At 38.6% G+C, this 25,298-nt stretch overlaps 1 protein-coding gene and 1 long non-coding RNA gene across 3 annotated transcripts in view; one reads left to right on the forward strand and one right to left on the reverse strand.

Moving 5' to 3' along the window:
• Positions 1-23,267, reverse strand: part of USO1 (USO1 vesicle transport factor) — a 94,132-nt gene extending 70,865 nt beyond the window's left edge. For both annotated transcript variants that reach the window (XM_046657177.1, XM_046657175.1), the window contains exon 1: positions 23,049-23,267. In XM_046657177.1, the coding sequence (XP_046513133.1) occupies positions 23,049-23,114 (66 nt within the window). In that variant the 5' untranslated portion in view covers positions 23,115-23,267. The remainder of the gene's footprint in view (positions 1-23,048) is intronic.
• Positions 23,268-23,452: 185 nt separating this feature from the next.
• LOC124237495 (uncharacterized) overlaps positions 23,453-25,298 on the forward strand; it is a 37,657-nt gene continuing 35,811 nt past the window's right edge. The window contains exon 1 of the long non-coding RNA XR_006888016.1: positions 23,453-23,653. This is a non-coding gene — a long non-coding RNA (uncharacterized LOC124237495). The remainder of the gene's footprint in view (positions 23,654-25,298) is intronic.

Consider the following 25,298-nt stretch of genomic DNA (forward strand, 5'->3'; position numbering starts at 1 on the left):
AAAAAAAAAAAAAAAAAAAAAAAAAAAAAAAGAAAATGAAAAGATAAGCCACAGATGAAAATATTTGGAAAACACAGAAAGAACAGTTTTTAAAACCACTATATTCAGGTCCTTTGTAGCTCTAACAGTCAGTTAATATTTTAAGTTATTATTCATTCTTTAATGACAGTTCTAAGATTCTACAAATAAAATATGGCATATCATTCAAACTTTTGCACCCTATGTATCTGAATTAATGGTGTTTAAATACATACACTGTTTCCCAAATTATGTTCTGCAGACTTCTAGTGTCTGAGAAGATATTAATAGATTTCCTATGATCACAGAACCAGTGGGAAAAACAAGGTTATACAAAATTAAACACGTTTCCGCACTGCAGGATTCCTTAAAGTGCTTACTATACTGATTTGCATTTTTTATGCTGTAGATACACTACGATAATCAAGTTCGGCTTTACTTTTTGATTTTATTCACTCTAATTGCTCATGTTGAGAAATTATTTCTACCTTAAACTGTATTTACTTTCATAATAATTATACTGACTTTCCAAAACAGAAATAATTCAACTTTCTCATTATTAAATAACTGGTTGATATTTTTTCTACTACAATTTCTTTTTTTTTTAACATTGGAAAAACTACATAATTATCTTTTGAAAACATAAACCTCATTACTTTCATCTTAAAGAATCTTAGGCCAAATATACTTTTCCTAAGCATAAGTGCAATTTTGTCTACTTGGGTCTTATACACCTTTTGTTAATTTTTTTCTATAGCTGCTATCATGAATAGGAAATCTTTTGTAGGCATTTTCTGCTTTTTCCTAACGCTACACCTTAAGCACTGGTTCTAGATCTGTAATCCCATCTGCTTTGGAGTACTTAGTCCCAGTACCACGCAGGGCTTGAACTCCAGCCTCAAGTCCATCTTTGGTTAGCGTACAGAGAGACATGTGTCAAAATATGAACTTCCACGTCTGGAAGCTCTTCAATCACTATTTGTTGAATGTGAAAACATGAACGCTATCTGATGCTGGAGAAACTTAGCTTTAGGAATACTCAGGGAGGTGCCAGGCCGATGGCACAGTGGTTAAGTTCGCACATTCCACTTTGGCGGCCTGGGGTTCGCCAGTTCAAATCCTGGGTGCGGACCTATGCACTGCTTATCAAGCCATGCTGTGGTAGGCGTCCCACATATAAAGTAGAGGGAGATGGGCATGGATGTTAGCTCAGGGCCAGTCTTCCTCAGCAAAAAAGAAGCCAATTGGCAGCAGATATTAGCTCAGGGCTAATCTTCCTCAAAAAAAGGGAATACTCAGGGAGATGATCATAAGTCTAGAGTTTGGGGGTTTGCTTTGTTTCCATTTTCAGTCTTTTATTTTTCACTCTAACATGCTAACATTTAAGCCTTGTTAATTTTTTTCAAAAGCTGGAGATATACACCAATAATCTCAGTCATTATGAAGATAAATACAAGTTAAAATAACGAGGTTATTTTTATCTATCAGACTCGCAAAAATTAAAGAGTACCACATACTATATGATTCCATTATTATAAAATAAAAAAACAGGCAAAACTTCTCTATGTTATTAGAAATCAGGATAGTGGTTACTCCTGGGGGCAGCCAGTGACAAAATGGAGCACAGAGGGGACTTCGGGGTACTGGTAATGTTTTATTCCCTGATCTGGGTGCTGATTAAATGGGTGTGTACAGGTTGTGATATTTACATACATGATGTGTACTTTTCTATGTACTTCAACAAAATGATTTTTAAAATAACTATCCAGGCTAGACAAAGAAACAGATTAATGAACTTGCTTATATTCTATCAAAGGGAAGGTAATCTAAGAAAGTGGCAATTTGGCAAAAACTATTACAACTTAAAAATGACCCTTTCAGCCAGGCATTCTTACTTCTATGAATTTATCCTTTAAAAACACACCCATCACTACACAATGTTACACACTAGAATGCTCTTTGTAGCAATATTTTTAATAGCTAAAAAGGAAATCTAGCTTTTGCCATGAAAGAATATAGTAAGAAGTGTGCAACCCAGAAGAGGACCCTCACCTGATCATGTTAGCACCCTGATCTCAGACTTTCAGCCTCCAGAACTGTGAGCAATAAATTTCTGCTGTTTATTGAAAAAATAATAAGGAAATCTAAATGCTCATTCATTAGAGAACAATTAACTAGCATATGGTAGACATACACTATGCAGTCGATCAAATGAATGAAGGAGATCCATATGTACTGACTGAAAAGATGTCCAAGATATATTAAGTGAAAAAAAGAAAACTGTAAATGGTATGCTTAGCATGAGAACATTTTTGTTTAAAACTATATCATTAACGAATTATGTGAAAATATAAGGAAAAAATTAAGACTATGTACCATACTATCTTTTAGTGGGTTGCTGGAAATGTTCATTTTCTACATTATTTCTGATGTTTGAATTTTGATAATAAACAGGTTTTTACCCTTATAAGCAGAAAAGAGCAATAATGGAATAAAGTGAAATGGTGTATGTTTTACTGAAATTTCTAGGATATTTTCATGACTGATTGAATTCATCTTTTAAAGATGCTATCTTCACTCGGTTCATCAAAATAAGATGAAATCAGCTCTTAATTGATAAAAAATAAACTACCATAATAAAAATATCCTCAATTGGCTCCCTGTTGCCTACTGGATAAAGTCCAAATTTCTTAGACTAGAATGCACAGTCATTATACTCCATCTGTAAACACACATTGAATCCACATGTATTTGTTCTTGTGCTAACCAAAATAAGATACGGTCTCTGGCCACAAGGAGCTTGCAGAGGAAGACAGTTGTGTAAATAAAGTATAATAACAAGATAAAGGTATATAAGTACGTGATGAGTAAAGCAGGGGCACAAAAGAAAAAGTAGACAATTCTATCTGAAAGTGAAACTTCTATAAACTGAATGTTTATGTCCCCCCAAAATGCATATGCTGAAATCCTAACCCCCAAGGTGATGGTATTAGGAGGTGGAGCCTTTATGAGGTGATTAGGTCAAGAGGGTGGAATCCTCATGAATGGAATTAGTGTTCTTACCACAAAGACTACAGAGCTCCTTCACCCCTTCCACCATGAGAGGACTCAGTGAGAAGACGGCTGTGCATGAAACAAGAAGCGGGCCCTCAACAGACAAAGAACATGCCTGTGCCTTGGTCTTGGACTTCCTTGTTTAAGCCATCCAGTCTATGGTATTTTTGTTATAGCAGCCCAAACAGACTAACACAGATACTGTCTAAGAATGGTATATTAACGATGTCACTCTTGCATCAAGAATTAAAGGATGAGTAGTTCATCAGACAATATGAGGAAGGAATTCCAGGCAGAGAAAATGACTTCTTACTTTATGATTGTTTACACATATTTTAACATAGAAAATGTCATTTCATATCTAGAATAAGAAAATTGGTCTAATTTGGGTTTTTCAATTTTATACATCTATGAACCAAAGCAATAATTTTTACATTACACACATACATATACTTGTTCTATTAAAACAATACACCAAAAGAGACTTTCTAAAATATGAAAACTTGAGATCTCGTCAAGATGGCGGCGTAAATGGACTCCGAACTCATCTCCTCCCATGAACACAACAAGGTTACAACTATTTTTGGAAAAATTACCCTGGATAGAAAACTCAAAATTGGATAAAAAGAGCCCTCACAACAAGGGACAGTCCTGATGAAGGCAGAAGTGGCAAAAATTCCTTCTGGAGGGGAAAAAAACCATCTTCAGGAGCAGTGGAGTTTCTCAACCAACCAGGCGGGAGCCACCCTAAGGTACGCAGCCCTCCCTGGAGAAGTGAGGTCCTGAGCAGGGGCCCGATACTGCTATAAGCATCCTTCAGACTCAGCACTACTGAGACGAGGGTCTTACTATCTGGCTTCGCTGGCTATTAACTGCAGCAGGAATACCCCCAGAAAAGCTATCAGACGAAAGCAGAAAACACCTGGGTCTTAAAGGGCCCACGCACAAATTCACCCGTCTCAGCAACCTAAAATCACCAGAAAGAAGGCTGACAGTCCTTTGGTGAAAAGAGACTCACCTGGTGGGCTCTGGGTGCATCTCAGTGAGAGAAGAGACCTCTCTGGAGACTGAGACTTTGGGGGTGGCCATTGTTGTGACCTGGTCCAGGCATGCTGACACAGACCCCAGCAGACCCCACTGGGGTTCTTCCCCTGGCCTGTTAGCCCAGGGGTCTGCCACAGCCACTAGAGCACACATTTAATCCAGTTCAGCCAGGGCAGGCAGCTGGCCCTAGGGACTGGCCCCGCCCAACAGCAAGCTCTCAGGCTACTTGTCTGCCTGCACTGACTGGGTGCCTTGATCCTCTACAGGCAGGTGAATGTGTCTGCCTCTGTGGGGCAGGGCCTACGTGATGACCAGGTGAACTGTGGGGTGCAGTGGTGGAGAGGTGGGGGCCTCTGCAGTGCAGCATTGGGGTATGCTCCAGGGGGTTGGGAAGTGTGCCTGGACCAGGACTGTGCTGACAGTGTGTGTGGTCCTGTGGGGGCTGAGGCTTATCAGCGGCAGAAGACCTGTGCTTCACAAATAGCCATGACAAGGATCAGCCCCATCTTCCAAAACCTGAAACAATAGAGCACTCCTGTGCCTAGGGCCAGCCCCACTCAGCTGCACTTCTAAGAGAACTGACAATAGCCTTGTAGGCCTGAGGCCTATAGCAATTGTAAGCCCCTGAGCCTAGCAACCAGCTACGCTGGGTACCTACCCAATTAACAGGAAATCTGTGTGGTGTTAAACCTTGTAGGGAATGGTGCTGAGGCTCCCCAAACTGGATTTATAAACAGCTGGCTAAGGAACGAAAGACTAGACTCCCTGGGTACCTGCATTAAGAGCAACCCTGCCAGAGCAGAAGGACACAAGTAGTCCACAAAGGGGTCACTCCTGGATCATCTGGACTAGTGACAAGAGGGAAGCACACTGGTGGGCCTCAAAAGGCATCTCTTTCATAAGGCCAGTTCTCCCAGATCAGGAGACATAGCTGACTCACATAATACATAGATAAAAGCACAGAGAAAGAGGCATAATGAGGAGACAAAGGAATACATTCCAAGCAAGGGAAGAGGACAAAACATCAGAAAAAGGACTAAATGAAACAGAAATAAGCGACCTACCCGACAAAGAGTTCAAACAAAATCTCATAAGGATGCTCACAGATATTGGGAGAAGGCTGGATGAATACAGTGAGCTCATCAACAAAGAACTGGAAAATATAAAATAGGAACAATCAGAAATGGAGAATACAATACTGCAAATGAAAAATTCACTAGAGGGTCTCAATAGGAGAGTAGAGAATAAGGAAGGACAGATCAGAAGCCAGACAAAAGACTAGAGGAAATCACCCAAGCTGAACAGAAAAAAGAATTAGACAGAATGAGAACAGTCTAAGGGAACTCTGGGACAATATCAAGCACACTAACATTCGTATTATAGGTATCCCAGAAAGAGAAGAGAGAGACAAAGGGGCAGAAAATTTACTTGAAGAAACAATAGATGAAAATTTTCCTAAGCTAAAGAAGGAAACAGACATCTAAGTAGAGAAGCACAGAGAGCTCCAAACAAGATAAGCCCAAAGAGGCCCACATCAAGACACATTACAACTAAAGTATCCAAAATTAAAGATAAAGAGAGAATCCTAAAAGTGGCAAGAGAAAGGCAAGAAGTGACACACAAAGGAAAGACCACAAGGCTATCAGCAGACTTCTCAGCCAAAACCCTACACGCGAGAAGAGAATAGCATGACATATTTAAAGTGCTAAAAGGAAAAAACCTACAGCTAAGAATACTCTATCCATCAAGATTGTCATTCAGAATGGAAGGAGAGATAAAGAGCTTCCCAGACAAGCAAAAATTAAAGGAGTTTATCACCAAGAAACCAGTTCTACAAGAAATGCTGAAGGGACTTATTTAAGTGGGAAAGCAATGACCACAAATAGGGATAAAAAAATTATCATATCCCCTCAAAACCAGGCAATAAAATCACTGGTAAAGGTAAAAATATAGTAAAGGTAGCAGATGAACCATCTGTGAAGATAATATGAAGGTTAAAAGACAAAAGTACTAAAATTACCTATTTCAATGATAAGAGGGTAATGGGTAGACAGACAGAAGAGATTAGATATGATTTAAAAAAAAAATCTGGGAGGAGGGGAGTGAAAAAGTAGAGCTTTTAGAAAGAGGTCAAGCCAAAGAGTCCATCACTCAATATAGACTGTTATATACATAGAATATTATATAAGATCCTCATGGTAATCACAAATCAGGAACCTGTAATAAGTAAGCAAATAAGTAAGACAAAAGATGTCAAACATAGTACTAAAGAAAGTCATCAAACCACAAGGGAAGAGAGCAAGAGAAAAAGAAAAGAACAGAGAACTACTAAAATACCCAGAAAAGAAAAAGCAACAAAATGGCAGTAAATACAAATTTATCAATAGCTACTTTAAATGTCAATGGACTGGGGCCGGCTTGGTGGCACAGCAGTTAAGTTCATATGTTCCGCTTTGGCAGCCTGGGGTGCACCAGTTCGGATCCCAGATGTGGACCTATGCACCGTTTGTGAAGCCGTGCTGTGGCAGGCATCCCATATAAAATAGAGGAGGATGGGCACAGATGTTAGCTCAGGGCCAGTTTTCCTCAGCAAAAAGAGAAGGATTGTTGGCAGATGTTAGCTTAGGGCTGATCTTCCTCAAAAAAATAAAAAACAAAAAAAATAAATGTCAATGGACTAAATGCTCCAATCAAAAGGCAAAGGGTGGCCAACTGGATAAAAAAACAAGACCCCTATATATGCTGCATACAAGAGACACACTTCAGACCTAAAGACACTCACAAACTGAAAGTGAAAAGAAAAGAAAGCGAGGGTAGCAATACTTTTATCAGACAAAATAGACTTTAAAACAAAAACTGTAACAAGAGACAAAGAAGGGCACTACATAAGGATAAAGGGAATAATCCAACAAGAAGCTATAACACTTGCAAATATCTAAACACCCAACATAGGAGTACCTAAATATACAAAGCAATTATTAACAAACATAAAAGGAGAAACAGTGACACAATAAAAGTAGGGGACTTTAACATTCCACTTACACCAATGCACAGATCATCCAAAAAGAAGTCCAATAAGAAAACAGGGGCCTTAAATGACACATTGGACCAGAGGGACTTGGTCGATATATATATAGAACATCCCATCCAAAAACCACAGAATACACATTCTTTTCAAATGCACATGGAACATTCTCTAGGACTGATCAAATATTAGGCCACAAAACAAGTCTCAATAAATTTAAGAAGATCGAAATAATACCAAGCATCTTTTCTCACCACAAAGTTATGAAACTAGAAATCAACTACAGGAAGAAAACCAGAAAAGCCACAAAAATGTGGAGATTAAACAAAATGCTACTGAATAACAATTGGGTCAATGAAGAAATCAAAGGAGAAATCAAAAAAATCCTGGTGACAAATGAAAATGAAAATACGACATGCCAAATCTATGGGATACAGCAAAAGCAGTTCTAAGAGGGAAGTTTATAGCAATTCAGGACTACCTCAGCAAGGAAGAAAAATCCCAAATAAACAATCTAACAGCACATCTAAAGGTACTGGAAAAAGAAGAACAAACAAAGCCCAAAATCAGCAGAAGGAAGGAAATAATGAAAATCAGAGCAGAAATAAGCAAAATAGAGACTAAAAAACCAATAGAAAAAAACTAATGAAACCAAGAGCAGGTTCTTTGAAAAGATAAACAAAACTGACAAACCCTTAGCTAGACTCACCAAGAAAAAAAGAGAGAAACCGCAAATAAATAAACTCAGAAATGAAAGAGGAGAAATTACAATGGACACCTCAGAAATAGAAAAGATAATAGGAGAATACTATGGAAAGCTATACGCCAACAAATTGGATAATCTAGAAGAAATGGATAAATTCTCAGGAACATACAACCTTCCAAAACTGGACCAAGAAGAAGTGGAGAATTTGAATAGACCAATCACCAGTAAGGAGATCAAAACAGCAATCAAAAACCTCCCGAAAAATACAAGTCAAGGACCAGATGGCTTCCCTGGTGAATTCTACCAAACATTCAAAGAAGATTTAATACTTATCCTTCTCAAACTCTTCCAAAAAATGACTAGGAAGGGAGGCTTCCTAACTCATACTATGAAGCCAACATTATCCTGATATCAAAACCAGACAAGGACCACACAAAAAAAGAAAATTACAGGCCAACATCACTGATGAACATCAATGAAAAAATCCTCAACAAAATACTAGCAAAGTTAAGACAACAATACATTAAAAAGATCATACATCATGATCAAGTGGGTTTCATTCCAGGGATGCAGGAATGGTTCAACATCTGCATATCTATCAATGTGATACACCACATTAACAAAATGAAGAATAAAAATCACATGATCATCTCAAAAGATGCAGAGAAAGCATTTGACAAGATACAGCATACATTTATGATAAAAACTCTAAATAAAACGGGTATGGAAGGAAAATACTTCAACATAATCAAGGCCATAAATGACAAACCCACAGCAAATATCATTCTCAACAGAGAAAAACTGAAAGCTATCCCCCTAAGAACAGGAACCAAACAAGGATGCCCACTTTCACCACTCTTATTTAACATAGTATTGGAAATCCCAGCCAGAGCAATCAGGCAAGAAAAAGAAATAAAGGGGATCCATATTAGAAAAGAAGTAGTAAAACTGTCACTCTTTGCAGACAACATGATTTTATATATAGAAAACCCTAAATAATCCACTAAAAAACTTTTAGAAGTAATAAATGAATACAGTCAAGTTGCAGGATACAAAATCAACACACAAAAATCGGTTGCATTTCTATATACTAACAATGAAGTAGCAGAAAGAGAAATTAAGAATACAGTCCCATTTACAACTGCAACAAAAAGAATAGTATACCTAGGAATAAACTTAACCAAAGAGGTGAAAGATCTGTACACCGAAAAGTATAAAACATTGAAAGAAATCGAATAAGACTCAAAGAAATGGGAAGATATTCCATGCTCTTGGATTGGAAGAATTAACATCGTTAAAATGTCCATACTTCCTAAAGCAATCTATAGATTCAACACAATCCCTATCAAAGTTCCAACAACATTTTTCACAGAAATAGAACAAAGAATCCTAAAATTTATATGGAACAACAAAAGACCCCGAACAGCCAAAGGATTCCTGAGAAAAAAGAACAAAGCTGGAGGTATCACATTCCCTGATTTCAAAATATACTGCAAAGCTATAGTAACCAAAACAGCATGGTACTGACACAAAAACAGACACACAGATCAATGGAACCGAATCAAGAGCCCAGAAATAAACCCACACATTTATGGACAGCAAATACTCGACAAGGGAGCCAAGAGCATACGATTGAGAGAGTCTCTTCAATAAATGAGGTTGGGAAAACTGGACAGCCACATGCAAAAGAATGAAAGTAGACCATTCCCTTATACCACGCACAAAAATCAACTCAAAATGGATTAAATACTTGAACGTAAGACCAGAAACCATGAAACTTCTAGAAGATGACATATGCAGTACGCTCTTTGACATCGCTCTTAGCAGCATATTTTCAGGTACCATATCTGACCAGGCAAGGGAACAAAAGAAAAAAATGAACAAATGGGACTACATCAAGCTAAAAAGCTTCTGCACAGCAAAGGAAACCATCAACAAAACGAAAAGACAATCTAACAATTGGGAGAAGATATTTGCAAACCACATATCAGATAAGGGGTTAACATCTAAAATATACAAAGAACTCAAACATCTCAACAACAAAAAACCCAACAACCCAATTAAAAAATGGGCAAAAGATCTGAGCAGACTTCTCCAAAGAAGATATACAGATGGCCAACAGGCATATGAAAAGATGCTCAACATCATTAGCTATCAGGGAAATGCAAATCAAAACTACAATGAGGTATCACCTCACTCCGGTCAGAATGGCTATAATTAACAAGACAGGAAACAACAAGTGTTGGAGATGATGTGGAGAGAAGGGAACCCTTGTACACTGCTGCTGGGAGTGCAAACTGGTGCAGCCACTATGGAAAGCAGTATGGAGTATCCTCAGAAAATTAAGAATAGATCTACCATGTGATCCAGCTATTCCACTGCTGGGTATTTATCCAAAGAACTTGAAAATACAAATGCATAAAGATACATGCACCCCTATGTTCATCGTGGCATTATTCACAATAGCCAAGACTTGGAAGAAACCTAGGTGCCCATCAAGGGACGAATGGATAAAGAAGATGTGGCATATAGACACAATGGAATACTACTCAGCCATAAGAAATGATGAAATCTGGCCATTTGTAACAACATGGATGGACCTTGAGGGTATTATGCTAAGTGAAATAAGTCAGATGGAGAAAGTCAAATACTGTATGATCTCACTCATAAGTAGAAGATAAAAACAATGACAAACAAACACATAGCAACAGAGATTGGATTGGTGGTTACCATAGGAGAAGGGGAGACGGGGGAGGGCAAAAGGGGTGATTAGGCTCGCATGTGAGGTGGTGGATTATAATTAGTTTTTGGGTGGTGAACATGATATAATCTACACAGAATTTGAAATATATTACTATCTACATCTGAAAGCTATATAATGTTATAATCCAATGTTACTGCAATAAAAAATAAAATAAAATATGAAAACTTTCCCTTTTACAATAATCTGAAATGACTATTATTTCTTGAAATGGTGATTGATCTAAGATAATGTAGGGGGAAAAATAAGAATCTATTAAAGTGTTAGCTAAAAATAGATTTCTTTTCTAATGAGTTCAAAGTATCTGCTTCAACAGGCTCTGATTAATAAGCAAATCACTACTTTTTTTAGGTAGTTGCAAATGTACCTTAAAAATATTAAAATTAATCACAAAAGTGTACTGTTTATACTTATAGAAATAAAATCTATTCATTAACAAGTTCAGGTAAACATGATTCAAGACTATTTTTAACAATATAAACATGTTTTTTAGCATTAAACTTGGGTTTTAATAGCAAGTACATATTCTTCGCAACTGGGGATTTTAATAGGAACTTTCTCTCTAGTGAGTTAAGACAATTAAACTCAAGTCAGTTAATCATACGCTAAACCAATGAGAGCCAAAGTGAATATAAGAACAACTTACTTATCCAGAACCATGACGGAGCTATTTCAGATATCTTCTGTCAGGCACCAAAGTGGTCTTTGCATTTTAGTGACTTCTGACAGAAATCTAAAACTAATTATAAGCTTCTCTCTCTTCTTAAAGAATATAATTATAAGCTTTCTAAGCATTTAAGCCTAAGTCCTCTCCAATATCATATATAGGGACGTCTTGGTGTTAAATGAAGTAATGAATATAAAAGTCTTTGCATAGGGGCCAGCCCCGTGGCCGAGAGGTTAAGTTCACGGGTTCTGCTTCAGCGGCGCGGGGTTTTGCCAGTTTGGATCCTGGGCACAGACACGGGATGTGCTCATCAAGCCATGCTGAGGTGGCATCCCACATGCCACAACTAGAAGGACCCACAACTAAAAATATACAACTATGTACTAGGGGCTTTGGGGAGAAAAAGGAAAAATAAAATCTAAAAAAAACCCCAAAAGGTCTTTCCATAGTACCTGGAACCTATAAATGCTCGATAAATGTTAACAAACTTTATTTCACCAAACTTCTTATGACTTCTTTGTACTATTATTCTACCCTATCGGGCTTTTGGCTGTCATTTCCATTATGTATGTTTCTAACAGATCATTCAAATTTTGCATATTTTAATTTGCTGAGTGAGAAATTTGATAATTAAGCTCGATAGTAATACGTCTACAATCAAAAATTACTCAGGCTTGAAATCGAGATTGAGTACATGGACTTTGCAATTTGTACTTTGCTACGTGAAAGCCTTATTACCTCCTGATAATATTCCAGATGGCTGAAGTTTCTGAGTAAGCGATCTCTCCATAATACAGTGCTATGTTGCTACTCTTTACAGACAAGTGAAACCAAATGAAAGGAAAACATATTATATATGTTCCAAACCTTACACAGACTTAGCCATGTTTTAGGTCAAACACAGGTCTCTATTTTTCAGTTGATATTTACCAAGCAAAAATTTTGTAACACAAGTACACTTAACTTATATTCAGAAATTGTGGCTCTTAAAGACCACTATTCCTTTATTCCTTACTTGAAAAAACAACTCAATGCAGTATAATTATGCCTTATTATCCATTCTCTCTTCCTTTTAGTTATTAGAACCCTCTGTGTTTTAGCTGGGCATCTGGCTGTCTACCTAGACTAACTTTACAAGCCTTTCTTGCAACTAGGCACAGAAAGTGACTATATTCTGGTCAATGAGTTTTTAGTACCTCCCAAATTATGTCCTTAAAAGGAAGCTATTTGTTCTTTATTCCTCTTTCTCCTTCTCTCAGCCTGGAACTTGAACCTGGTGGTAATGAGGCACCTTCAACAATATGAGTAAGGGCAGCATCCTAGGGGATGGCAGACCGAGATAAAAAGCAGCACCTGAGCCCCTGGACCACCCTGTGGAGCAGAACTACCCTACCCTAGGCATTACCTTCTAATTGGACTTTTATTAGAGAAAGTAAAAAAGTTTTACCTTGGTTAGACCTTTGTTTTCTGGCCTTTGTCATACCAGCTGATCCAATACCTAAACTCATTTTACAGAAAAGGAAACTAAGGCTCAGAAACAAAGCAACGTACCCAAAAGTACACTGCCAGTTTGGTGGCACTGTCCAAGTTCTACCCGAGCTACAGACATCTCACTCCAAAGCCCACACTCCACTATCCTACGTTGCCTTCTATGCAGAGAAACCTGTCTGAGTACCTGTTGCAAACTATAGGGACTGTAAGATTTTTTTGGTAAATAGGGGGACATTGTAATGCAGTTCCTGCGAATAGGTTCCACTTGCACTACAGCCACTAAGGACCCTAAAAAGCCTGGATTTAACTGCCCCGCCAGGGTAGTCCCTTGTTCTAAGGGAGTTGGAGCTTTATTTTGGGAAAGCTATAATCAGAAGCTACCAAGTATTAAAAAAAAAAAAAATCAGCACATTATATAATACTTCAGAAAAACTAGAGGAATTAATATACTCGTTTTTACAATTAACCTGGCTGAGATAATAAGGACAAACTGGAGTGGAAAGAGATGAGAGAGAGAAAAAATAAGTCACCTCATTATAACAGACAAGGAAATTGATAAGTGTGATGAGGGAAATAATCGGGAAATGAGACAGTGACTGGGTAGAGAGTACCGCTTTAGTATAATACAGAAGAAATTAATGCAGTCTACTTTATTAAAAAGTCCGAAATGTTTGTCCCTAGGCCTTTTACCAAAGTACTCATTATCTCAGCATACTACCAAGGCACACTTCAGAGGACCATTCCATACACTTGAGAAAAGTACCCTTCCCAGAAAGTCACTGCCTGAAGAAACAGAGGTAAATACAGCCAAGATGTGCAAGGTAACAGAAGAGAAAATTGGTAACAACAAAAAAAGATACTTCAGACTATTTGTTTGAAACAGAAATCTATAAATATTTTTGAAAACCTCCCGGGATGTTCATTGATCAGTGGAAAGAAAAATTCCTATATCTACTGTTAAACTTTTAGAAAACCAAGTATCTGTGAATATAATTATTCCATTCTTATAAAGAAAATCATTTGTGTAATAAACATATTGGTAAATGCAAAGAAAACACTCTGGAAGGATACAGTACACTAAACTTCATTAGAGATTACCCTGGGAATGGAAAATCAGATCGTGAAGGGAGGAAGAAAGGGGCAATTTTAGACTATATACTGATCTGAATTATTTATAATAAGCATGTTTTCACTATTGCTTCAATATCTAAACAGAAAAATTTAAAGAAATTGCCCAAATATATAAGACCTTGCTTCTATTCTATTACCTGATGTAACATATCCCTGATTGACTCACTGTTCAGCTACTTTCTGAACACAGCTGAATCTTGTTATTCATAGTAGTTAGGTTCTATAGTTACCATGAACACTGAATTAGAAGATACAGAACCACTGCACCTAAAGGAAATACATTTTCATCAATCATTCCAATACACAACCTTGTTTTCGTGTATTTCTGTTTAAAGACATCTTATTCAGTATATATCCCTGATTCATTAACACTGAACTCACAGCCGCCAGTACTATTACTCACGCCTAGGAGAAGCTTTATCTAACACACATATTTGCTCTGTAAGGCACATCATAGCCTTCTTCTGCTTAGGAACACCTTTAGAAGGCACTACTCTGGAGGCCAGTTTTAACACCAAAATCACCAATAACAAGCACAAAAATGCAAAAAAATATGACACTAAATGGACCCTGAAAAGGATACTGGTTTACAGTATGAGAGTTGAAACAAGAAGGCAGAGTATCTCTTTGTTTGACCTCAAGTAGGGACATGCACATCAGGCGACTCAAATTTTTTGCTACTCTGTGCATGTCCACAAATAACCACGAAAGGAAAGTGCTGTGTGTATTGATTTTGCGGTTACAAATAAGTTTTAGTGTGTGGGTGAATTTGCAAACATTGAATCAATGAATAATAAGGACTGACTGTACCTTAAACACAATCTTTCTAAGTCAGTTTCATCATGTGCAAGATGGAGGAATAAACTAGAAAACTCAAAGGCTACTTAACAGCCAAAACTTAGAACACATTAAAGGTGCTCAATTTTACCTAGTTTGTAATAATGTATTTACTTGCTACACTATCTGAAAAATCTATTTGGCCTACAGAGTGTTTAAAATAATTTTTAAGCCAACATTTCAAAATTGAAAGATTTCATATAAAAATCCAGATTTCTACCTTTTATTAAAAAAAAAATCAGCCTGATAGCTAACACTGTATTTCATACAATTTAAGAAGCCATTAATTATAATATCCACCAATTTTTTTTTTTTTAAAGATTTTATTTTTTTTCCTTTTTCTCCCCAAAGCCCCCCGGTACATAGTTGTATATTCTTCGTTGTGGCATGTGGGATGCTGCCTCAGCGTGGTTTGATGAGCAGTGCCATATCCGCACCCAGGATTCGAACCAATGAAACCATGGGCCACCTGCAGCAGAGCGCGGGAACTTAACCACTCGGCCACGGGGCCAGCCCCAATATCCACCAATTTTTTAATGTATCACTAATAAAAAAGAAATACTGCAAACTTCAATTACAAGATGCAACCTGGCTTCAGAGATGTTTAAATGCTAATGTATACCTCAGAATTGTTAAAATATGGCACTTACTATGTGCCAGCTCTGTTCTAAAGTTCCGTATATTTTTTTAAAGATTTTATTTTTTCCTTTTTCTCCCCAAAGCCCCCCAGTACATAGTTGTATATTCTTCGTTGTGGGTCCTTCTAGTTGTAGCATGTGGGACGCTGCCTCAGCGTGGTTTGATGAGCAGTGCCATGTCCGTGCCCAGGATTCGAACCAACGAAACACTGGGCCGCCTGCAGCGGAGCGCGCAGACTCAACCACTCAGCCACGGGGCCAGCCCCTAAAGTTCCGTATATTTTTAAGTTCATTTAATCTTCACAAAAACCCTGCATGATAGCCACTATTGCTATCCACATTTTAGACATGAAGAAACGAAGGTACAGGGGGTGAGTGACTTGTCCAAGTTCACAAAACTAGTAAGCAGTGGGAAGGATTCAGAGCCAAAGCAGTCTGAGTGCTTAACCATTATGTTAAACCTGCTCTCCGGGCCTGCATTTCCGGAGGGAACAACTGGCTGGAAGTGAGCATGAGCTACAATCTCAAGTCAGGATAAGCAGGTTCCAGTTTCATCCCAGACCTTGGCTCTCTTCTCTAACTGGATCTGTTTCATTGAATGATGAGGTTACCGGAGTGACACTGTTGGGATTTCAGTTTGTGACTCTTACATTAAACAACAGAATACTATAAACAAAAAACAGTTCTAAAGAGGAAAAAATAAATTTGAGTAAAATTTTACCCAGAGTTAGTTTTATTTAGACGGATCAGAAAGGGGTGATAACAAGGAAAAACTCAAAAAGCAGTTTTCAACTAATTCATACTATGTTAACTATTAGGTATTAGATGCTCTCAGAGATAAATACAGTGATGGATTAGACGTGGATCCTGTTATCAAGATGCTTTTATAGTCTATTAAAAGAGAGTATAAAAAAAAGTATAGTGTAATTAACAAAAGCAGCTGAAAATCTGGTATTTTAAATGTCTAACAAAGCAGCTTCACGTTTTAACACGTAAAGATCTCCGAGACATATCAATCAATGAAAAAGGTAAGCTATAGAACACTATAAACAGTGTACAATTTAGGAGAAAAAGGGATGAATATGCTGATACAAATATATAATTCTATACTGCACAGATGTATGATTATTCATAAAGGTCTGAAAGAATTTATATCAAACTAGGAATAGCAGTTACTCCTGGTAAGACAACTGAAATCGGAGACGGCAGTCAGAGGACTTAAACTTTACTAGCACTGTTTGCCATTTTGTGTAATAAAAAAAATGAAAAGGCAAATAATATATTATGCAGCTCACGCAGGTGATTATATATCAGAATTCTTCTGTTTTTTCAGTAATTGCTATGTGAGATTCACAATTCCACTTACCAAGAAAAATATGAAAAGGGTAAATAATCCCATGACAATTGGTAAATTGAGCATAATCAGGATTACAACCTAATAATCTGAATTTAACATTTGTTAGTTTTGCTAACCAACAGTGCCTTTTATTTTTATTCACTGATACACAAAGGAGATGAAAAAAGAAGCAATGGGAATAGGAGTGACTAGGAAAGAAAAAAATGAGACGAGTAATGAGAACATGAAAAGCCACTGAAAAGTAAAATGGAGGGAAAAAAAGGTAGCATAAAATTAGGATACTGAAGGTACATTTAAAACTTAAAGGACAGCTACATAATGTAGTTTGCAGTATTTTCTCACAACTCCTAATAGAAATCCATGGGTTTTTTTTAGTATTCAATAACTATTTAACTGACATGGAAAAATGAAGGACCGGAATGCCAATTTTAAAAAATCTAATTAAACCATTCCATCATTTATTCAACAAATTTTTTTTTTTGAGGAAGATTAGCCCTGAGCTAACTACTGCCCGTCCTCCCTTTTGCTGAGGAAGCCTGGCCCTGAGCTAACATCTGTGCCCATCTTCCTCTACTTTATATGTGGGATGCCTACCACAGCATGGCTTGCCAAGCAGTGCCAAGTCCGCCCCCGGGATCTGAACCGGTGAACCCCGGGCTGCCGGGAAGTGGAACATAAGCACTTAACCGCTGTGCCACTGGGCGGGCCCCTATTCAACAAATATTTATCAAGCACCTAATAATGACTTATTTGATGATATAACTTTGCCTTCATGAAGCTTAAAACATAGTTACACCATCCTTGGAGAGAACTTCCTTAACCATGACTGTTTACTGTAGGACTAAAATAATTCATGTTAAGCAATAGTTAATTCATGTATATTGTTTTAATGAAATAAAAAATATCACTGTTTTAGAATACAAAAAAGAGCCAGAAACTTGTTTTAAATTCAACTCTGAATCTGAGAAGATTTTACAAAAAAAGCAAAACCAAGTCTTATTTCAGTTGACCTAAATTATTATAATCTAAAAAAAAGTGTGAACATTAGAAAGTAAAACACCAGTCTCTTTGCAGATAAATCCAATGAATCTAACACGATCTATTTCCATTACAATTACCAATAAGTCAGCTAAGGTAATACACAGCTTCATTTATTCTCCATGCTTTCCAAAAGGACATCCTTTTAAGCAAGGCATTGTAAGGAAACTTGTCTACCAAATAACCTATCACAAATGCTACCATCTCAAATCTAACACTACAAAAGTTTTCAAATTAAAGGTGAGTAACTTTTCATACAAAGAATGTTTATGGCATTTCTGCCTAAGGTATAAAAATATAAGCATGCCTTTTCTATGATATCCATAACAGACAAAAAAAAAAAGCCGTATAAGTAACAGAAGGTAAATACATAAAATGAGAGAGAAATGATATTTGCTATCAACAAAGTTATATAAGAAATTCTTGTATCCTCTCCTAAAAGATAATCAGATTCAAGAGTGATTACAATTACTTCTCAAACCATAAAGCATCAGGACTTAGTTTATGTTTTAGGTATTCAAGTGGGCAACACTTCATGAACTCCATAAAGCTGATGATAATAAAGGACTTCTAAAATGTAGCATTCCTTTAAGAAATATATCCTCTACAACAATTTTCCCAAAGTAAGTTCCTCAGAACACTAGACCCATAAGGTTTCCTGGAGGAAAAAAAAAGATCTGGTCTAATAAATCTGGCCAACACATTTTATATCTCCATCTTGAAAATATTTGGAAACATAACACAGTGTGCCTGCTTAATAAACCTTGTACAAATATTAGGTTTTTGTTTTGTTTTTGATCATCACACACACTCTTCTTTGGTAACAAAATTCCTTCAAGTACGTCTATGTATGTTCTTTGGAACATGCTTTGGTAATGCTAGGGTATGTAAAACTTAAACACTAAGGGTTTTTTTTAAACTACCCTAAATTGTCTACATAATTAACCTTCAAAAAAGAGCCATGTAGTTTTCAAGAGACACTACTTAAAAAAAAATAAGACATCTTTAGTAGGATATAAAAGTGATCAAAACACAAGTCATTATTATAGTTTTCTCTGACACTGTTATTCCAAGATAAGCCAAGAGAGAAAACACATACAAGTTACGGCACTGACCTGGTTATTAATGTAGAATATGAAACACGAATCCAAACAGAAGTTTCAGACTACACATTTATAGTAATGTGGTATAAAATGTGCTTAACCAAACCAAAACTACATCTAAATTTAACTGCACACTCCTTAATAACAATTTTTATTAAAAGAAAGTACAGCCGTGTCTATATTGTTAGCCCCTTTCCTTTTTAAGCCATCTGATCAAAGTCTAATCCAAAAAGAGATTCGTTAACAGCACAGGAATTCTGCACACTTTTTCTGAACTTTAGCAACTTTCATGCCTTGGGATACAAGTTGAGAAGAGAAAATCCCCCTATGATTTATCATCAAATATAGTTAACACTTCTCTTGGGATTTTTCAAGAAACTAGTTTTAAAAAGAAAGTATTAATGGGGCCGGCTCTGTGGTGTAGTTGTTAAGTTCAGTGTGTTCAGCTTTGGTGGCCCAGGTTTGCGGGTTCAGATCCTGGGTGCAGACCTACACCACTTGTTAGCCATGCTGTGGTGGCGACCCATATACAAAATAGAGGAAGACTTGCACAGATGTTAGCTCAGGGCAAATCTTCCTCAAGCAAAAAAAAAATAAAAATAAAGAGTTGAAAAAGGGACCTTAATTTTTTTAAAAAAGGTATTAGTTGGAAGGTAGATGGAAAAGTAAGCACGTGTGAGCATTCAAAAGAATGAGTGCAATTTTTACTATAATTAGTGTTTATCTGCACCTAGCAAAATATGTCAAGGCTAAGAAGGTTTCAATCATCAGAAATCAGAGCCTTTCTTTATCTAAAGTAAAAAAGAAAAATCAAATTAAAAGGTATTTGACTCTAAAATACGAAAAGTTTGGTGTGGATAAAATTCCAGACTTAAAATACTCAGAACATTATAGAATTACTGACTATCATATGATACACATACAAATGTTTGCTACTCTGCCTTTGCAGAACATCTTAATATCAATCCAAAGTCACTCTTAATTGAGAGTATGAAAAGCTAGGTACTATACAATCAATAATATAACTCACATATTCAGCAGATAAAATTAAGTTGAGTAAGAAAAAGCAGGAAGGCAGCGAAGCACACTAAATCTGAAAAATTCCTCAAGTAAAAAGTGTGACATAGAGGCCGTCCCTGTGGCTGAGTGGTTGGGTTGGCACGCTCGGCTTTGGCAGCCCAGGGTTTCACTGGTTTGGATCCTGGGCGCCGACATGTCGGGCCATGCTGGGGTGGCATCCCGCATGCCATAGCTGGAGGGACCCACAACTAAAAAATATACAACTGTGTACTGGGGGGACTTGGGGAGAAAAAGCAGGGGAAAAAACAAAAGTTTGACATAATAGACTTCAATCATTTTTAGAACCTTGATTCTTACAGTCTTTAAAAAGTATCGTTTTAGCGCCTAGTAATTTGTAGGCTGCTATGATTACAGTCTGTGATTTCTTTCATATAACACTATCATTAATTCATTTAACAAATACTTATTGAGTACATACATATGTAAATACATATGAACCCAGCCGTAAACACACTTAAGAGACTAGAAGAGATGAGACATATGTAAAAAGCCTAAGAAATGCACAATCTAATTAAAATGTGAAGATTGGTCAGAGGGAAAGAGACTATCTGCAGTTTGGCAGCGGAGAGAAGTAAGGGGTTCAGACTAGAGAAGGCAATGATGATGAAGTTGAAGGACCGGTAGACTAGACAGAGAAAAGAGCTTTCCATGGGAAAAAGATGAAAAACTACAACAAAGATAATTTAACTTTGCAGAAATGGAAACAATTACAAAATACTACATGATAATGTAGAAGTTAGAAGTTCCAAGCTCCGGTAACTCAAACATCCAGGTCAGAGCAAACCACCAATTAAAACACCTAATACTGTACCACACACTCTACTGGTGCTCTATCAATACTTCTAAATTAGTGGCCTATGACCTCTTATATCTGTCGTTCTTCCTAAGGGAATGAGATGGTGAAACAAATTTTATTCATGCTGTAACACAGAGTAAACTATTAATCCTCTTCAGAAGACAAACCACTTTTCCAATTTTGAGTGTACATGCTCAAAGTTAGGCAAGAACAAGGACCCTCACTTTCAGTTTACATATACAGCATACACAAGTGATACTCAAGCTTTGATCTCAAATCATTACATAAAAACTACGTTGTTCCATTCACTATGGCAAGATCAAAGTGTTCTAGTCTCAGCTGTGCAATACTGTACAAATTGCTTTAGTGCTCTGTGCTTCAGTTTCCTAACTTGTAAAATGAGGAGGTTCCACCTGGATGGTCTGCAAATGGCCTTCCAGCTCTAAAACCCTAAACAGTACTCAATTAATTGTACACCATCTTTTCTACAGAAGTCATTGTGACAAGGCCAACTATAACCCCTCCCCCCAAAAAAGTGTATTCTTCCCCTAAAAACATGTAATAAAAACGCCCCTTTACTCAGCACATATTAAGCGCCAGGCTCTTTCTAGTTCTTATTTCACTTAGTCCTCATTACATCCATAAAAGCAAGCATTTTCCTTATTTTACTCATGGGGTATTAGTCATCTCTTGCCTGACTAATCCAATCAGGGGTGGAAGATAGGGATTCAAATCAAGATCTAAAGCCAAAGCAAGCTCTAATAAATCACACTTTAAAATTTGGTGCCTCAAACAAAAACATCAGACAGACAAAATAAATGAAGAAAGGCTGAAGAGGTGGACTGTGATAATGGTAATCTGGCGAGAGCATGGTCTTCTAATAGGGCAGCTTAGTTTGCCTTGTAGCATGTGGGAAAGGACAAGAGAAGCCAAATATCATGGGGCTGTGTGTGTGAAATCTCCTGATTTTCAAATGAAGGAAAACAGATTCATCAGCTTGCAACTTCTGCTTCAAACAGTTCTAAGCCAAATCTGTGAGGTTAATTTTAATAATATTATATAAATTTCCAAAATTCCCAGATAAGTATTAAAATATGGACACCAGCAATAAAGCCTTGAAGTAAGGCAAACCTGGACTGAATCCTGACTCTATTACTAGTAGCGCGACCTTGGTCAAGTTACTTCACCTCTAAGCCTCATTTCTTCATTTGTAAAGTAAGGATACTATCACCTATCTTGAAGGGTGGTTAGGGATTAAAGGAGAATGTGGACTACAAAGAGCTCAGCACAGTACCTAGCACAAGGTAAGAGCTTGACAAAGGAAAGTTATCGTTACCCTTCAGGATGTCAGTAACATAAGATAGGATCTATGTTCACAGACATCCGTTATGTCTACGAATACTACCCAAAGTTTACCTTTAAAATGTCATATTTTGTCACTTTCCTGTAGTCCCCAAATTATTCTCAATTAAAAAGCTTATTTTAAAAAATGTCATAAACACTCATTTTTAATAGACACTAATCAAACTTAAAAGTCAGTTTATCCTAAATCTAAAATCGAACCAACTATCAAATAGTGTTTTCAGTGGCTAACAATTTTTCTAAAGTGACACTGCAAAGCGTGTTACCAAGAGTTCAGCCTTCTGAATGGGGTGGGCGGAAAGGAAAGCGGGGGATGTGTCCCCAAAGCGGTTTGAGCGTGAGAGAGCACTACAACGTGCAAGCGAGTATCTCCCAAAGAGCATCTATTTGGGTGAGCCCGAAAAACGGAGTCTGAACTAGTAACACTTGGCAGAACGACATTCCTCCAGTTGAAAAGACAAGAGCAGGTGGTTTTGAGCCCCAAACTTCGTTTTATTCTTAGCCACATGCTCTCATCAACAGCTGGGCTTTAAACCTTCTTGCAGTCTTCCCCAATTCCAGACCGCGAGAGAGGGCGCAGGACTTCAGGTGCCTGTCGGTCAGCGGCGACACAAGCGAAAGGGCAGGAGGGAGGGGCCCGAGGGGCGTGGGAGACAGGTCAGGCCACCTCTCCCTTCCCGGGCGGTACCACCCGCGGACCACCCTCCTCGCCAGGCCTGCCGGCTGCCGTGAGTGGGGCAGAGCCGCGGAGGTGGGGGCTGCGCTGGGGGCGTGAAGGAATAACTCGGGGATTTCAGGAGACGAAGGGAGGCCAAGGGGGAGGCGGCATGTGGACCCCCAGCCCACGGTGGGCGAGGGACATAACCTCCCGGCCCCCGAGTCCTCGGTCCGCGTTCCTGCCCGGACCCTTCCCAAGTCCCGGACCCGCCGCTCCTCTCACCGTCTCTGCTTCTGTGTGCTGGGGTCCGGTACTCTGACCCCCCATTACCCCGCGGAGGAAATTCATCTTGCCGCTCAGCCACCGGCTCTACCGGCCCCTTCGGGGAGAAAAAAGATAACTTCCCCTGCACTCCGCAGGGCCTGGCCTCCAAGCCCGCACTCTGAACTGCCTGGCCGCCGCCACCACTGCCTCTTACTCCGCGGCCGCTCCAGCCCCCTACGCCCGGAAACAGCCGCCGCCGCCAGTGGAGCTGCGCATGCGCGGGGACGTGGCATTACGTGGCGGCTCGAAGGGAGAAGGCAAAGGGGAAAAGTAGGGGAGAGGAGGCCCGTATCCCGGGTCCGCCCAAGCCCCGCCCACTGCGCAGACCCCGCCCACTGCGCACGGACACGCCTTCTACTCCCGCCCTTCGTGGGTCGCTCCCGCTGGCCCCAAACACCCACGTGGTCGAAGCCCGGCCCTGCCGGCTGGAGGATCCGGTTAGGGTACGTGTTTTGGCTTGCAGGGTTTTTAATTGTCGCCGAGCGGGACTTACTGCGAGCTATCAAGTCCGGGGTCGTACTTTGTTGAGTCGAAAGTGAATTTTCCTTCGGCCGACTTGACGGGTAAGGATTTCCGGCCCTTGGGAGAGTTCGTTTGGTTTTGCGGGTTAGCAGTACCAGGTTGTGGCCTTCTGATCCTGGCAAATTGAATTTCTTTACAGGGCTTTGTTTGGTGGTTAGAAAAAGGGTGCTAGAGCCCCCTCATTCCACTGCCACTGGAGGGCGCATTTCTAAGCTCTTGCTCCTGAAACCTGCTGAAAGGAATTCCTAGATCTAAACACCAGGTAGACCGCTATTTGAAGTGGTGTGAGAAGGAAATCAACCGAACCCCGCTTTTAGCTTACTAGAGAAAATACGTTGACCTGCAGTGTCGGTTTGGCAGCTAGTAGCATAATGTTTTCTTATTAAATCTCAACCTCTGAATTTTCGGTACTTTTTTAAACATGAAAAATGTTTTTTCAAATCGATGTGCCTTTCGAAATGAGATTGCTACGTACACATGCTTCTGGAATAGTCTTGTAAATTTCTTGAGGCTGAACAGCGCAGGGTCTAGTTAGCTAACTAATTCATACACCTCTCCACTTGGATGCCCCACAGATCTCAGATTCAACATTTAAAATTGGACTCATCATCCTTCCTAGCCTCCCTTAAAGAAAAAAAAATCCTTAAGCTGCTTCTGTGTGCCTTGCCATGCTCAGTAGTACCACTAGCCAAATAATTGCCTAAGCTAGAAGGAGGAAGCTGGGAGGAATCTTAGACTCTGGATTTCACCCTCACATGTCCGGTGGTCGAGTCAAGTCCTATCATTTCTCTTTACTAATATTTCTCAAAAGGTCCTCTGCTCTTTATCCTCTCTTCCTCTATATTGTTTATGTTCTCACTTTTTACCAATATTACGGCAATAGCGTCTTAACTAGTTTGTCTGCATTCAAGCCCTGGCTTCCGTCCAGTCCAGTCCCCAGTCCACCTCACAACGACAAAACATCTGTGCATGTCAGTCCTCTTAAAAGCCTCCAGTGGTTCTCCATTCTCTCCATAACAAAATCCAGACTCCTTAGGTTGGTATACAGGCCTGTTATGTTCTGGCTCCTTCCTACTTTCCAGCTCCTGCCTCCCCCAGGTACTCTGGATATATGCCTGCGTATGCCTTTCCCTTCCCTCCTCTTCATCAAGGAAACTCCTGCTAGTTTTTAAAGACTTAACTGGCATCATCTGAAAGCTTTCCCTGAAATCCGGATACATACATATGTATTTGCTAGCACTTTACAGTTATTAATATGTGGTAAGTGCTCAATAAATGCTTGTTAAGGCAAACTGTTAAGGGCTGGACTATGTTACTCATTTTTGTATCTCTGTGTCTTAGCACTATCTCATAAAAGGTGATATGGATGGATAAATTAAGAAAACATTAAAGGATATATGAATAGTATGCTGAGAAAGAGGATCCTTTTTCATCTGTAAGGTGGAATTGTAGATAACATGTATCACAAAAACTATGGTGAAAGTTCCTTTCCTAGTGCCAAGGTTTTAAGCCTGGGCCACTTGGAGATTGGTGGGGATCATCCTGCCAAAAATACTGTGCACTAAGCATTGTCCTGTGCTTTAAAACTAGACACTTGACATTTTGCTTCAGACATTTTCCATGGGGGCATTTTGTTGCAGCCTAAAAAAAGTAACCAATAAATGCTCAGCATTTCTATTACCAAGT

The sequence above is a fragment of the Equus quagga genome, chromosome 3 (genome assembly GCF_021613505.1).
Source record: "Equus quagga isolate Etosha38 chromosome 3, UCLA_HA_Equagga_1.0, whole genome shotgun sequence".
NCBI lineage: Eukaryota > Metazoa > Chordata > Mammalia > Perissodactyla > Equidae > Equus > Equus quagga.